The 14,446-nt window shown below is 41.9% G+C and overlaps 1 protein-coding gene across 2 annotated transcripts in view; it reads left to right on the forward strand.

The window, feature by feature from the left end:
• SSPN (sarcospan) overlaps positions 1–10,855 on the forward strand; it is a 133,623-nt gene extending 122,768 nt beyond the window's left edge. For both annotated transcript variants that reach the window (XM_029204991.1, XM_029204990.1), the window contains exons 2-3: positions 1,436–1,522; positions 7,648–10,855. In XM_029204991.1, coding sequence (XP_029060824.1) covers positions 1,466–1,522; positions 7,648–8,013 — 423 coding nt within the window. In that variant the 5' untranslated portion in view covers positions 1,436–1,465 and the 3' untranslated portion in view covers positions 8,014–10,855. The remainder of the gene's footprint in view (positions 1–1,435; positions 1,523–7,647) is intronic.
• Positions 10,856–14,446: the final 3,591 nt, after the last annotated feature.

Here is a 14,446-nt window from a genome sequence, read left to right on the forward strand (position 1 = left end):
CGGGGGGTGGGGTGGTAGATAAACTAGGAGTTTGGGATTAGCAGATACACACTACTGTATATAAAGTAGGTAAACAACAAGGACCTATTGTATCACATAGGGAACTATATTCAATGTCTTGTAATAATCTATAATGGAAAAGAACCTAAATATATACATAAATAACCGAATCACTTTGCTGTACACCTGAAGCTAACGCAACATTGTAAATTAACTACACTTCGGTTTAAAACACTGTTTTAAAAATTGAGTATGTTTTCCCTCAAAGTTGCCATGCCTCCTGCCAGCCTTCTTTGGGTCTGTTGCACCCCCCACCCCCACTCTTTCTATCACTGACACTCAAGAACTTGGAGATGGCTTTCTATTTCTCCCACTCCAGTGTCCTCCCACTGGTCATGCAATAGCCAAGATGTATACATTTTACTTTTACTACACCTTTCCTCTCACCTCTTTCTCTGACTTCGTCCACCACCCTCTGAGCTCTGGCTCACCTGATAGATTAGTCTTGCTTAGATTAGTAAAATAAGATTCGGTGTTCTCGCCGGCAACCCGCCCAACACCACTGCTCATTTTCCAGAAACGTGTCTTGAATCATGTCATTCCCCTGCTCAGAAATGTTCAAGGGAACTCCACTACTTCCTAAATCAGTTCTACATCCCCAGACTTTCCACCTACATTTTCTGCTCTATATTTTATTATTTCAACTGTAGATACACGTTTGCTATTCTTTCCACACACAGTCCTGCATCCGCCTGCGCTCGTACTGTTTCACCCAAGCTACCTGGTTTGAGGGTGGGTTCCATCATTTACTAGCTTTGTGCTTCTGTTTCCTCACTTATAATGTGAGGATCATAATAGCACCTACTTCATAGGGTTTTGTGCTGATTACTTGAAGAAATCCATACAAAAGGCCTTAGAAGAGCCCAAGCACAAGGTAAGTATTCAGTAACTGGTAGTGATCATTATTATTATCATCATCCCTTTCAAGGACCATTTCAAATCCACCTCTTTAGAGAAGGCTTTTTTAATTGCCCAATTCAATGTTATTTTTTTCTTCTTTTTGTACTTCTCTGAATAGCATTTGACACAGAATGCCCTGCCGTAGAATAGTGTGTGAGCTTATCGTGGCCTGGCCTGGACCGTACAGTTACTGAGGTTGAGGAAATTTTGTTCATCATTGTATTCGCTGAAGGACCTTCTACAGCACCTGGCACATCAAAAGGACTTAATAAATACTGGCTAAATTGAAATAAATTGATTTTCCTATCTTTAAAACTCTGTTCCACAAGCTGAGAAAAAATAGCACATAAAGATAAGCAAATGAAATGAGCACCTTGATAACAAGGATGTTACTGGTGAAAGACACTGAGATTGATGTCATTAGAATGCACGGCTTTCCTTGATAACAACCTTTCCTCCCTGTTCTCCATTGCAGGTCTGCTTAGTGGCCTATCTTGGTTTGTTTATGCTTTGTGTCTCCTATCAAGTTGACGAACGGACTTGTATCCAGTTTGCCATGAAAGTAAGTTGTCGTTTTTCTTTCTCTTTTATCATCACATAGAAGGAAACACAAGTACAAAATTAAGGAGGACTTTTTAAGGGGTTGTATATCTGATTATTCTAGAAATTGCACTTTTAGACAGGCCAAAAAATGTTTTAGGAGGGCATTCATCCAGACCCCAAAGGTGATGCTGATTTTTTTTTTTTTAAGTCTTAATTTCCATGAACTGGATTGGCACAGAGCATATGAAGTGCCCTCCAATGCCCTTAAAAGGAGAATTGAAAACTCATCAGTTCAGCAAAACACTTGGCCAGGGAAAAAGTGTCTATATCAGTGCCTACTTCCCCATCTTGGGGTTTTTTTTTAGAATGTTTTAATAATGAAGCAGTCTAAGTGTATTTCCCTTGGTAGGTGGGATCACTGAGACAGAAAAGGTACATTGGGTGCATCCAAATGACCTGTGCCAAGAATCTGAGGGCAAAGGCAGGAGGTTGGGGTATGCTTGGTTTAGCAAGTGTGTGTGCCTTTCCTGAGTGCCTTTTTTTTTAGAGACACTGTGTTTGGTTGGAGCCAATTCAAGTACACAGCATTTTCACTGCACAGTAGAATCTGCTCCAAAGGGAAACACAGACACACCCTTTCAGAGTTTAGGGAGATAAACAGCCCACTCAGAAATCAGTTGGTAGAAATCAAATTCGTACACTTTCTTTCAACTCCTGTAGCAGAGAACAAAAAGCTTTCTGTAATGTTGGTTTGGTTTTGTTTTGGTTTGGGGGTCCAGTCACATTGTTTACTTTTCTTCTATAAGAAAACACATAAAAACTGGATACTCCTTTGTAAGATGTTAGTATATTCTAGTATATTGATATAAAAGCTACTGACATAAAAAAGCAATGTGCTCATATATACATACATATATATATTTAAGTCATGTCGTGAAAGAGTAATTAGTGAATAAAATATTCAAATTATTTTAACTAGCAAAAAGAAACTGGCTACACAAAATGTATGCTATGATCCTACGGAGATTAAATAAATAGCTCTTATATGCACAGAAAAAATAGTTTCTCTGAGTGGTGGGATTATACCTACATTGTGTAGTTTTTTTCTTCAATTTTGAGATGTTCTCCAATAGTTAGATGTAACTCTTCTAATTTAAAAATTTAATGGATGCTATTTTAAAAATTGATAGAGTTAGAATTTGGGTGGCTATGCCCCCCCACCCGCCTTGGAAATTTTACTTTTTCTGTCTGAGGGTGTCCCTTAAAAAGAAGGCCAGATAGAGCAGACATCAGTCCATGTTTACTTTTTTGGTAGAAGTCTGAATAAACTACAAGGCTTAGTGATGATTTTGTTTTTTAAAGCCTAGTAAGAAATGATCTGTTAAATTATGGGAATTTCATTCATTAGGTAAAAAGGGCTCTAAACTAGGTTCATCAGTTTCTGTGAAATGCCCTCATCCCCCTCTCCACCATGATCCCAGGAAACAGCAGAGGCAACAGCAACATCTTCACAGAGGCCCCTAAAGCCATCTCAACGTCTGCATTTAAAATAAGGAGCAAGGACAAAAAAAATTAAAAAATAAAAAAGTCACTGCCAATGTCAGCCAGGTTGAGAATTCACCACTAGGAAGATCTCATTAACTATCTTTTTTTTTCACCTGTGACAGACATTGACAAATACAAAGGCACTTTTCTCTTCTTCTGAATGTGACCTTTAGTGATGCTTGCTGCCAGCTCTCTAAGGTGCCCGCTATATTACCTTCAGGTCGAAAATGAGCTCCGTCAATCTCCAGGTTTTCCAAAGGCACAACAGGTTACAGCGGACTTCCCTTGTGCTCCTGACATCATTTGGGGGAGAAGGAATAAAATGCATCTTCATGAGGTGTTTCTCACTAGCAAAACCGCATTTTAGTGCTTACGTGTTGATACCCTGGACCAAGCTTTGGTGGCGAATTTATTTCCTTCTGTTGAACGCCCAGATAGTCAGGACAAGCAATACAGGGGTGATGCCAGCGCTTTACTGCAGCCTGTGCTAGCGTGCGCGCGCGTCCACACACACACACACACACACACACACACGCCCCACACACTTCCCTTTTCCTTACAGACAGTGGCCACGGGGGCTTGTCTTTTCATCTCAAGCTAGCACAGTCTTCTCTGGCGGCCCTTTGGCAAGCCCTGTAAGCCGCCGGCGCCTTCCATCTTTCTCCCCGGGCCCTGCTCCCGAGTTCTGCTCCTGGGCTCGGCGGGCCATCCGGCCGCTGATTGGGCCTCCTGCCTATCCTCTGTTTTCTCGGGGCTCACCTTGATGATGTTCAGAAACGTGTCTGGTTCGTGTGCGTGCAAAAACACTCCGGGGCACATTCCCCACGAGGGCATTGCAGTCGCAATAGCCTCTGAACTTTGAAGCGGCGGCCGGGTACCAATTAGAGGCGGCGAGCGCGGGGCGCGCCCCCGGGCGCTGTGGTTACATAAGCGCCGGGGGCGCCCGCCTCCGCCCGCTGCGCAGTGCCGGCCGCCCGGACTGACACAGGCAAGACAGATGCGTCCCGAGCCCCGCTGGTATCAAAATATATTTGCTGGCCTTCCCAAGGTCATCGTAAACACTCTTATTGATAGTTATGCGTGCCGTGTACGTAACGCGAGCCACTTGATTTTAAATTACAGATTCTGACCCAGAAGCTTGTTGCTGTCAGCTGAGTTAAAAGCCGCGAAGGAAAAAATGCTACAGCGCTGCAGATGTAGCCCACAGGCTTTGGCCGATCAAGTCTATATTTATGTCTTGAAATGGATAAGAAACTTGATTCTGTGGCTCACTCTTGCTTACTTGGCCCGATGCTTTCCTGCAGTGGGAGAGGCAGAATCACAATGTGTGAGCTAATGCACCAATGAAAATGTATTCATATTTAAAGGAGCTGAGGGGCATGGCTTTTGTTTGCGCTCTTGAGGCTTCTAGAATATTTAATATGCTCAATTAAAATTGAGCAGTCTCTGTGCTTGTGTAAATGTTCACGTCCTTTCTACAGGCCAAGGATGTGTTGTTACTCTCACGTGACATAGAATAACACAAAGCCAGTATAGGGTTGATATCCTAAAAGTCCTGAGAACTGGCAGCTCTTTCCAGGTCTGCTAATGTGTTCATTTCAAGAATACTTAAATATTTAAACCAGGAAAGCCCAGTATCAATTATTTTGATCCTTAGAGTAATCTTGTGACTTAGGTGCTAGATGAAGAAACAAAGGTACCCATGGCATTGATTTAATTTGCCCAAGGTTCATAGTTATGGAGGGGAGAACCGGGATTCTAACTCAGGCTGTCTGCTCCCCAGTCCATGCCTGTAACCATCACCAGGCACTGCTGTGTACTTGGTAAAAGTCTTGGGCAAATCTTTTGCTCTTTGGGCCCAAAAGTTATCTTTTACAAAGAGACAGGGCCTTCCCTGGTGGCGCAGTGGTTGAGAGTCCGCCTGCCGATGCAGGGGACGCGGGTTCGTGTCCCGGTCCGGGAAGATCCGATATGCCGCGGAGTGGCTGGGCCCGTGAGCCATGGCCGCTGAGCCTGCGTGTCCGGAGCCTGTGCTCTGCAACGGGAGAGGCCACAACAGGGAGAGGCCCGCGTACCGCAAAAAAAAAAAAAAAGAAGAGGAAAACTCTCATTTCAGCAAACGGATTTTTGTGATGGTTATGAGAGAATATTTTTTGCAGCTATTTGAATAATTTACAGATCGAGAATTAGGGATTATTGTCATTGTTTCAAGATAATGCCCCAGCGGATGTTATAGAAATTCTCTAAGGATGAATGTGTGGGAGAGAGTTGTGACAGGACCTCCGTAGCCCCATCCACTGATGGCAATAAAGTGTATGAAGAAAATTCCAACTGGGGCCATTCTGCTAAGCAGATGACTCTCAGGTGAAATGTCATCCCTTAATTTGGGCCCTCCCTGCTGGTATAGTCACTCATGTCGCAGGCACTGGAAATGCAGCTGTCATGGGCAGGCACGCACGACACGGCCAGCACAATTTAATTTGGCCCTTGGCATCAAGAGTTTGAAGTCAGTCGTCAAGCCTGAATATTTCAAAACAACCCAGAATAATTCAAATATTCTGTCCCAGTGGCCCCACAAAATAAATCCATACTTTTTTAGCCCAAGAACTACTTTTTTTTTTTGCAGAAAATATGGCCACTGAAAATTTGGCGACAGGCAGGACCAAGGTGATGCATTCAATAGCACAGATTAAATATTTCCTCTTAAATTTTTCAAATGGTTTGTTTCACTGTGTGTTTTTCTGGTTCCTTTCCTCCAAAGGAGGCTAAACGTGTTCAGTATAAGTTATCCTTGTTATGTCCCTGAGATAGATGTTTCCATAAACTGTTTCACAGATGAAGAAATGTGGGTTGTATTTGACAGTCCTTCGTATGATTTGAAAATGAAAAAGAGAGTGTGTGTGTAAGATATTTTTGATGAGAAGATCCGAAGAACCTCTGCACTCTTTGCTCGTGCAGCCATAGGAAGATGAAACGGCTTTAACCAGGTCCACTCTCTTCCTGTGTCCGCAGTGAAGCTTCCAAGCAAACCAGACACATGCTCAGGGCACCAACACACACACACACACCAGTCAAGACAGAAAAAATAAAATTTTAAGTATTCTGTACTTAAGACTTGAAAACATTTGAAATTGTCCCTGTGTGCAAAATCACTCATCTGGAGGACTTATGCACACATATTTTATAATCTTGCATACATGTTTTTATTTTGAGTTGCAATTAGTTGGAGGCAGGCGGAGGGCATAATCTTTTCAGAGCAACTTTCATCTGAACTTGGACGTGACTAATCTTCCTTTGAGGAGTTCACATGCAGCAGAATTGCTCTATGAGCAACTTTTGACTATGGGAATGTAAATCTTACACTAAGAACTGGGTTCAGTACACCATTCCCAACAGCTGCGGACTCTGTTCCTTATCTAGATCCTCAGTAGGTTGGGCCATTAAGAGCAAGGTTTTCAGTAGGGAAGTCCAATCACAAGATTTCTTGTTCTGTAAAATGGTTTATATTGTGGCCACGTCAACAAGCACCCACAATTTTTGATCAAAATATTTCAGGTGGGGGGCTTCCCTGGCGGTGCAGTGGTTGAGAGTCTGCCTGCCGACTCAGGGGACACGGGTTCGTGCCCCGGTCCGGGAAGATCCCACATGCCGCGGAGCGGCTGGGCCCGTGAGCCATGGCTGCTGAGCCTGAGCGTCCGGAGCCTGTGCTCCACAACGGGAGAGGCCACAACAGTGAGAGGCCCGCGTACCGTAAAAAAAAAAAAAAATTTCAGGTGTAGGGTAAATGTCTGAGCTGTTCAGGGATTCCATGGTTCTTTAGTAGCAGAGTTAGAACATTAACCAGACTTTTCCATTCCAAGGCTAACACATAAGCCAATGGTGTTCAGAACTTTGGTGGCTGAGGGACCACTTACAGTTTATTTTTATGCTCAGAAACTACATGGTTATAGGTGGACTTGGGATGAGACTTGTAGGTGATCAAGTCACCCACCTTCTGGAACCATAATTCTTTTTTCCCCCAGCAACCTCTCACTGGGGATCCTGGCCTTCCTGGACATAGTTTGGCAACCACTCCATTGAATATAGTCTTTTTCATTAACCCATGTTGCTAGTTGACCAATCATTGCCAATTTTGGCCAACACAGTGTTTACATTGAAGAAATTTGTTCTCTACTTCCTAGTCTTGTTTCAGTCTTTATAGCAGCAGTTGTTAAGGTCAAAACAAGCACAGTATGCCTTTCAGGGATGGCTCTTGTGTTTGGGAGTCATCTAAGCTGCCTGCTACATCCATATACAAACATCCCCAAATCAAGCTAATATTATTGGCTCAATTCATGAAAAACACCCGACATCTGTACGACAAATGAAAATACGATCAGAGTTTTTCAGATTGTGATCAGACTGCTCACTAACAGTCCATAACGAGCCGTTGCCATGTCTTGGGTACCATGTTTCTGAGGAGAGACAGCCCCTCCATCAGGGAATGGAGGGAGAGAAGGAATCTTGGGAGAGAAGAAGAAGAGCTTTTCTTTATTAGCTTTGCCAATAGTCATCCAACATTCTCTATAACTGGAAAGGTTTTCTTCTGCTTTCTTGCAGCTCTTGTACTTTCTGCTGAGTGCCCTTGGCCTGACGGTCTGTGTGCTGGCCGTGGCGTTCGCCGCTCACCACTATGCACAACTCACACAGCTTACCTGTGGAACCACGCTCGACTCCTGCCAGTGCAAACTGCCCTCCTCCGAGCCCCTCAGCAGGACCTTTGTGTACCGGGATGTGACTGACTGTACCAGCATCACTGGCACTTTCAAGCTGTTCTTACTCATCCAGATGATTCTGAACTTGGTCTGCGGCCTTGTGTGCTTGTTGGCCTGCTTTGTGATGTGGAAACACAGGTACCAGGTCTTTTACGTGGGTGTCAGGGTGTGTTCCCTGACAACTTCCGAAGGTCAGGAGCAAAAGGTCTAACATTCTTGTTCAAAGGTGGGAGAGCAAACAGCACCCTAACTAGCTGAGATTTTTTTTTTTAAAAGGAAAAAAAGAGAAAGAAAATGAAGAAACAATGAAATTTGACAATAACTAATATTCACTGTTCTAAATGAATATTTTTATATTTTTCAGGAAATGAAAGAGCATTTCTTCAGGTTTCCATTAGTATTTTTTTTTTAATTCTTAAGATCTAAACTGACTTTGGGATATTAGAAGAACACGGTACAGGGAAAGAATGGTAGAGTTCTATCTTTAAAGTCTGGAGTCTATTCCTAATACTCATGTTACCTATTACTGATATAATCTTCTTTCCTGTTAGTCCAGTTCGATTTGGACAGTTTCAGACCCACTTGCTAAATTTTGTAGGATCTTCCTCCAGGCCTTTCCCCGCTCCCACCGTGATCCTCACTATGACTCCGAGAAAAGCAGGGGGCAGGAGGAGGGGGAAAGCTGAGCAGCCAGTGTGTCTTTCTCTATTTTCCCTGGTAGAGATTGTCTTCAAGGCATGAAACAGCTTAAAAGAGCAGAGTAGAAAAGGAAGAGACTTTGCAAAAGGCTAAATAATTACAAACACCTGGGTTGGGGCTCCTGGCCTTTTTCCTCTGCTCCCCTATTTCGGATCTGTAAATAGATCACTTAGTGAATGCTTTGGGTGATTGCTCCGCAGTAATTGAAAGCTGGTGGTAGTTGTATTCTTAATGATATAGAAGGTTTAAAAATAATTACATTATGCTTCTATTCTGTCATCTAAAACAAATCATTAAAACTAATTTCTAGCTAATGGTTAATTATAATTATGCTCAGAAATCTATTTAATGAGCCCTGGCTGTACTTACGTGGCACTGTCGGTATTTGGAGAAATTACTATCGCAAGAGAGAAGGCTTAAAGATTCTTTTTTCTGAAAGCCAAGCTTTACAAGGGAGAAAAAAAAATTTTTTTTTTTATTAATAGCTCAGGTTAAAAATACTCATTTAAATGAAAATGAGAGCATTTGTAATGGGAAATGTTTATACAAATAGCACATTTGTGATATGTTGTAAAATATCTCTCTTGGCAGCTAAGTACTTTTGACGAAGATTGAGTAATGCTGAGGTGTCCCATTCATGAAATTATATTTGATATGTAATCTTATTATTGATTTGTATGCACAGTCAACTAGAGCCTTAAACTAATGTTTTCTGAGGTCATTATTTGAACATTTGGCCATTGACTTGGAGGGTTATTTTTGGTTTGGTTTTGTTTTGAAGTGACTGTGACTTAAAAGAGCGCAACTACTCTATGGTGGGAGACTTTTCTCTCTAGTTATTGTTATCATTGAATTTGGAACAATATCAATGTTTTAAGGAAGGAGCTCAGAATGCAAATTCATGTAGCATAAATGTTACCAAAAACTTTCTCTATTAGTATGCTCTGTTGAAAGCAGAAATTCAAGATAATTGAGCTTAATTTGCTTATCCACATTGCCTATTGATATATTTTACTAATCATTAAACCCTACTCTAAAAAAATCATTTCCTTGTTTGCCTTAAGAGGTATATGAATAATTCCATCGATTGTGACAATAGTGTCGATTATTACATGATATGAATATCCAAATAAAAAGGGAAATGTTAAGTTAGTTGGAGGATTGTAAATATATTTTATGCCCTCCAGATAAAACACCTGATTAACAGATGTTAAAACCTTTTTATGTATTGACTTGCTTTAAAAATGGCCTTCCTCGGGCTTCCCTGGTGGCGCAGTGGTTGAGAGTCTGCCTGCCGATGCAGGGGACACGGGTTCGTGCCCCGGTCCGGGAAGATCCCACATGCCGCGGAGCGGCTGGACCCGTGAGCCATGGCCGCTGAGCCTGCGCGTCTGGAGCCTGTGTTCCGCAACGGGAGAGGCCACGACAGTGAGAGGCCCGCGTACCGCAAAAAAAAAAAAAAAAAAAAAAAGGCCTTCCTACACACTAGCTCAGGCCAAAAATGCACATCAGGGGCTTAATGGATGATTCTGGAGCAGCGGTTTAATACACAAAAATTACATCAACACACACCAAGCCTCCTGATGATGACCTAAAAAAATACTTTGTACCCTGTTAAAAAAATTCCAATAACTGAATCCATTTTGATTTTGACAGTTTCCTACAAAACAAAATGACTGATAATCTGTGGGCTCCTTTTTAAAGAGTGAGAAACCAGTGCTTTAATGCTAGTTACTATGAATAAGTCACCATTGGAATCACACCCTGAATACCTTAAACAATTTTTTATAGCAAACACTACAAATTTTTCTATCAGAAAATTAAATTCTACACAACACTAAGGTGCTCTATGCTTTACAAGCGATTCACAGGGTATTTCAAATGGTAGAGTAACTCTAGCTTATGTGCTTCCTTTTTCTAAATAATGCAACCGGTAAGAACTGACATGGTGATAAGCTTGGTAATAATCAGGAGATATATATATATGTATATATATGTGTGTGTGTGTGTGTATATTATATATACACACACACATATATATAATGTGTATATATATATATACACATTTTATATATATATAAAATGTGTATATATAATGGGGATTTTGCTATTGTGTGCTTGAATCATTCTTAAATCCCTAAAGAGAGAAAAAATTCATAAGTGAAGAAGAAACAAGAAATAAAATTAAAAAATTAAAAAGGAAAGAAAGAAAAGATTTCTGTGCTGCAAACTCACTGTGTACTGATACATGTGAGAATTGTGTTGCATGAATAACAAACTGCTTTGGGCTGGATTTGAAGCATTTTGAGGTTGTGTTTTGCAAATATTGAAGTTACAGTAATGGCAACAGAAAAGGAACAGATACCGAGCTTTACACTTAGCAAAATGTTACATTTAAAATCTGACAAGGTGCCAAGATGGTGACTGTCTCTTCTAAACCATAAAACAGTAAGATTTGCACAATCCTCCTTCTCTTCCACCTCCTTCAGGAGAATTAAATGAATCAAGACTTTGGAAAGAAGGCAAACAGCCGGGACTTGGCAGCACTTGAAATAGGAGGAATACAGCAGCCTAAGTGTGCAGACTTTGTAACTGAGCCCACCCAGTCGGTCTGTGCCTTCACGTGACCACCATCTGTGCCTCCCTCCCTCCATCCAAATTTGTGCAGGCAGATCCTTGGAGCCATTCCTAAAAATATAGCTACACCAGGCCCTAGAAACTGTAGTCAAGTAACAGGCCTAACTTTTTTCCTTCCTTGAGTGAAACCTCCATAAAATCTCTTTTAAGGGACTTTCAGCTGCAGACATCAGTGTGTTCTGACAGCGAGAACCCGTTATGTGTTTTCTATTTGTATCCAGGACATTAGAATCTGTTCACATTCTCATACTTCCTCCCTTGCATGCAGTATATCTGGAATATGTTTATAGATTTGTTTAGTAAAGGGTGGGGTAGAGAATATCTGAGGGAGATTCCAGGGGACAGTGGTGGATCGGTTAATGATGATCAGAAATGAACTGAAAAGTTGCCCTGAAAAACTAATTGCATCCTATCATGAAGCATACCTTTACATTTTCTAGTGACTGTCGCTGACCCATTGCTGTGCAGCAATACACACAGCCTGTGAATCAGGCTGGCCCTCAGTTCTTACTGTACTCAAAGAACTTGATCATATTTTTAGATGTACGCTGTGTTTTCAGGGTAGTGTTACAAAGAGCTGATGGCCACATATATTGACTCACGGTGGAAACGTTCATTTGGATAAAGGTTCAGTGGTTCAGCCTGTGAACTGAATACCTTGATTGGTTTCTTCTAATTTTCTAGTATTTTATTATCTCAAACAATTATCCCCTTCAAAAATATTGGTCTGTACTTTGGTGTTGCAGTTTTCTTCTTCTGGCATTGAGGGTATAATGAGTAGAAAACAAAGTGTTTCCTACACGTTTGAGGTGGTTGTTTTTAAGGGGGTGTGTATACTGAAGATTTTCTTTGTTAATAAAATTTTCATAATCTCTGAAATCTCCTTGTTTGGATGTGTTTTAAGGTGATGGTACATTGCACATGAACTGGTCTACATAACATCTCTCAACTTAGTGTTTACAGAAAAAAATCTGGGTTTGGAATAGACAAGGACGAATATGCATTTGGACTCCTTTGTTCCAGGGGCTGTCTCTCTTTTGGTACATTGTCGAAGTCAAGGTTGTAAATGCTCCCCAGCCAGAGGGAGCCTGAGCTGGAAAAAAAATTTTGCAGAAGGTGCTTTGAACGCTGATTTTACACCTATTAATATCAAGTAAAGCTTGGCCTAAAGAATGAGATACATGTCGAATGTTACATGCGCAGTCATATTCGACATTGAATTACATGGAAAAACAGCCTATTCCATTTCAAATCTGAAAACAAGGGCTCCTTCTTACCAACTCTGAGGCAATTTAAATAGTTGACTATACTGTAAAATGCAGTGGCTCTTTTTCTCTAATTTAGTTAGAAAAGCTTGTAGAGTGCCAAAGGAAAGGGATAACGATTTAGGTCACATGCTCTGAGCTGGACTTCCTATCCTTCGTCCTAAGGCTGCAGGTCCTAGAGTTGGAAATCTGACTGCCACTTTCTAGCTATGTGACTTTGGACAAACCGTTTAGTCTTCAGTTTCCTCATTTGTAAAGTGGAGAAAAGTGGAACTGCCTCACAGCCTCATGGGAAAGGTTAAATTAAATAGCACTTAGCAAAGTGGCTCATAGCAGTGGCTTGATAAATATTTGGTTTCCTCCTTCCAGCTGGGTTCTACATAGCCTTCTCATTGACGCCGGCTCCAGTCCCCACATCCAACTAGAAAAGTGTCTCTGCATTGCTATCCCCTTCTGGGACTTCCATTTTATAAGCCAGAAACTTTATCAAATGGGCCTCAATGAGAAATTCTGCTTTTAAAATAAGATAGTGCCAATCTTTTTTTTTTTTTTTCCTGTACGCGGGCCTCTCACTGTCGTGGCCTCTCCCGTTGCGGAGCACAGGCTCCGGACGCACAGGCTCAGCGGCCATGGCTCACGGGCCCAGCTGTTCCGCGGCATGTGGGATCTTCCCGGACCGGGGCACGAACCCGCGTCCCCTGCATCGGCAGGCGGACTCTCAACCACTGCGCCACCCGGGAAGCCCGAGATAGTACCAGTCTTGCTGACGATGTGCATGGAATCATGTGCTGGCCGGATCCTTATTTGTTGTTTTACACATCTGGATGTTTCTTGAATGTGGCCACCTTCTCTCAGCCCTTCTCTCAGGCAGAAGCAGAAGCTGAGACATTTCTCCTGATTTTCATAGCCCTTTGAATTTAATGTAACAGGAGGGTGTTTAACCCCAACTTTTAGAAGTGAAGCTTTATTGAGCTTTGGTACATTATCCGTCTACTGCATGTTAGGTTGTAACATACAATCCCTCATTTATTTAAAAACCAACCATCAAGCACCTTTAATATGCTTGACTCTGTGGATCACTGATTCTCATCCAAGAATCATAAAAGGGTTTACTTTTGAATATAGTCAGAAAATACCAGCTGGAACTTCATTCTCCAGGCTGGATAGGAAAACACTCATATGAATTTTTAAATTGGTGGCAAATTTAATTATTAAAACACTACAGACAGAAATCTACTCTTTCCCTTGACAGGGTCTATCTATCTTTGTAGTTCATGACAAATGGTTATAAATTATTTTTTCATTTGACAGATTCATCTTTAATAAGGTAGTATTTATGAAGTGCAGGACTAATATCAGCTATTGCACTTTTAAAATTCAGATTGTAAGCAAATGAAAATAAAACTAATACATGGGGATGATGCCAGCTTGGAGACAACAGTTCATTCTTCTATTTCTTTCCAGCAGATATCTATATGTTTATTGATCCCTCCCAAAGCATGGGTTTTAGAGGAAGTCTTTTCTTGTTTGGAAAGGTCATCAGAAAGATCCTGTGGGATGTATACTCAGCTGTTATTCTTGGGGAAAAGCAGATACTAGGGCAAGAATCCAAATACACGATTTCAACTGAGACATGAAGCCTTTTGTTTAACAAGACCCTGTGATTGGGGCGAGGGGTGGGGGGATGTGGGGTGGGGAGGTCTGGAGATTCATTTGTGGGACCTGTGCTGCGTCTTCCTCTTCCACATGGATCTTGCTGGAGAAGGAGGTAGGGGTTCCTGGGATGCTGCTGCCAGGAATTGTGGAGGAGGCTTGGACAGTGCCTGAGGAGGGGCTAAACAATGAGATGTCAGCGGGCACTTTGGGGTCTCTGAACCTGGACACTTTGGAGACATCTCTCTCTGGGTGGGGTGCACTGTCTACTCTGTTTGGCTTTCTACCCAGACCCTTCTCCCCAGAAACTCAGTGTGTTGTCTTTCTGACCAGGTGTCCTTGTAGAGAGCAAGAGGATGATTCTCAAGGACCACAGGAAGCAGTGGTACT

The sequence above is a fragment of the Monodon monoceros genome, unplaced genomic scaffold (genome assembly GCF_005190385.1).
Source record: "Monodon monoceros isolate NGI ecotype Baffin Bay Population unplaced genomic scaffold, NGI_Narwhal_1 Super_Scaffold_6, whole genome shotgun sequence".
NCBI lineage: Eukaryota > Metazoa > Chordata > Mammalia > Artiodactyla > Monodontidae > Monodon > Monodon monoceros.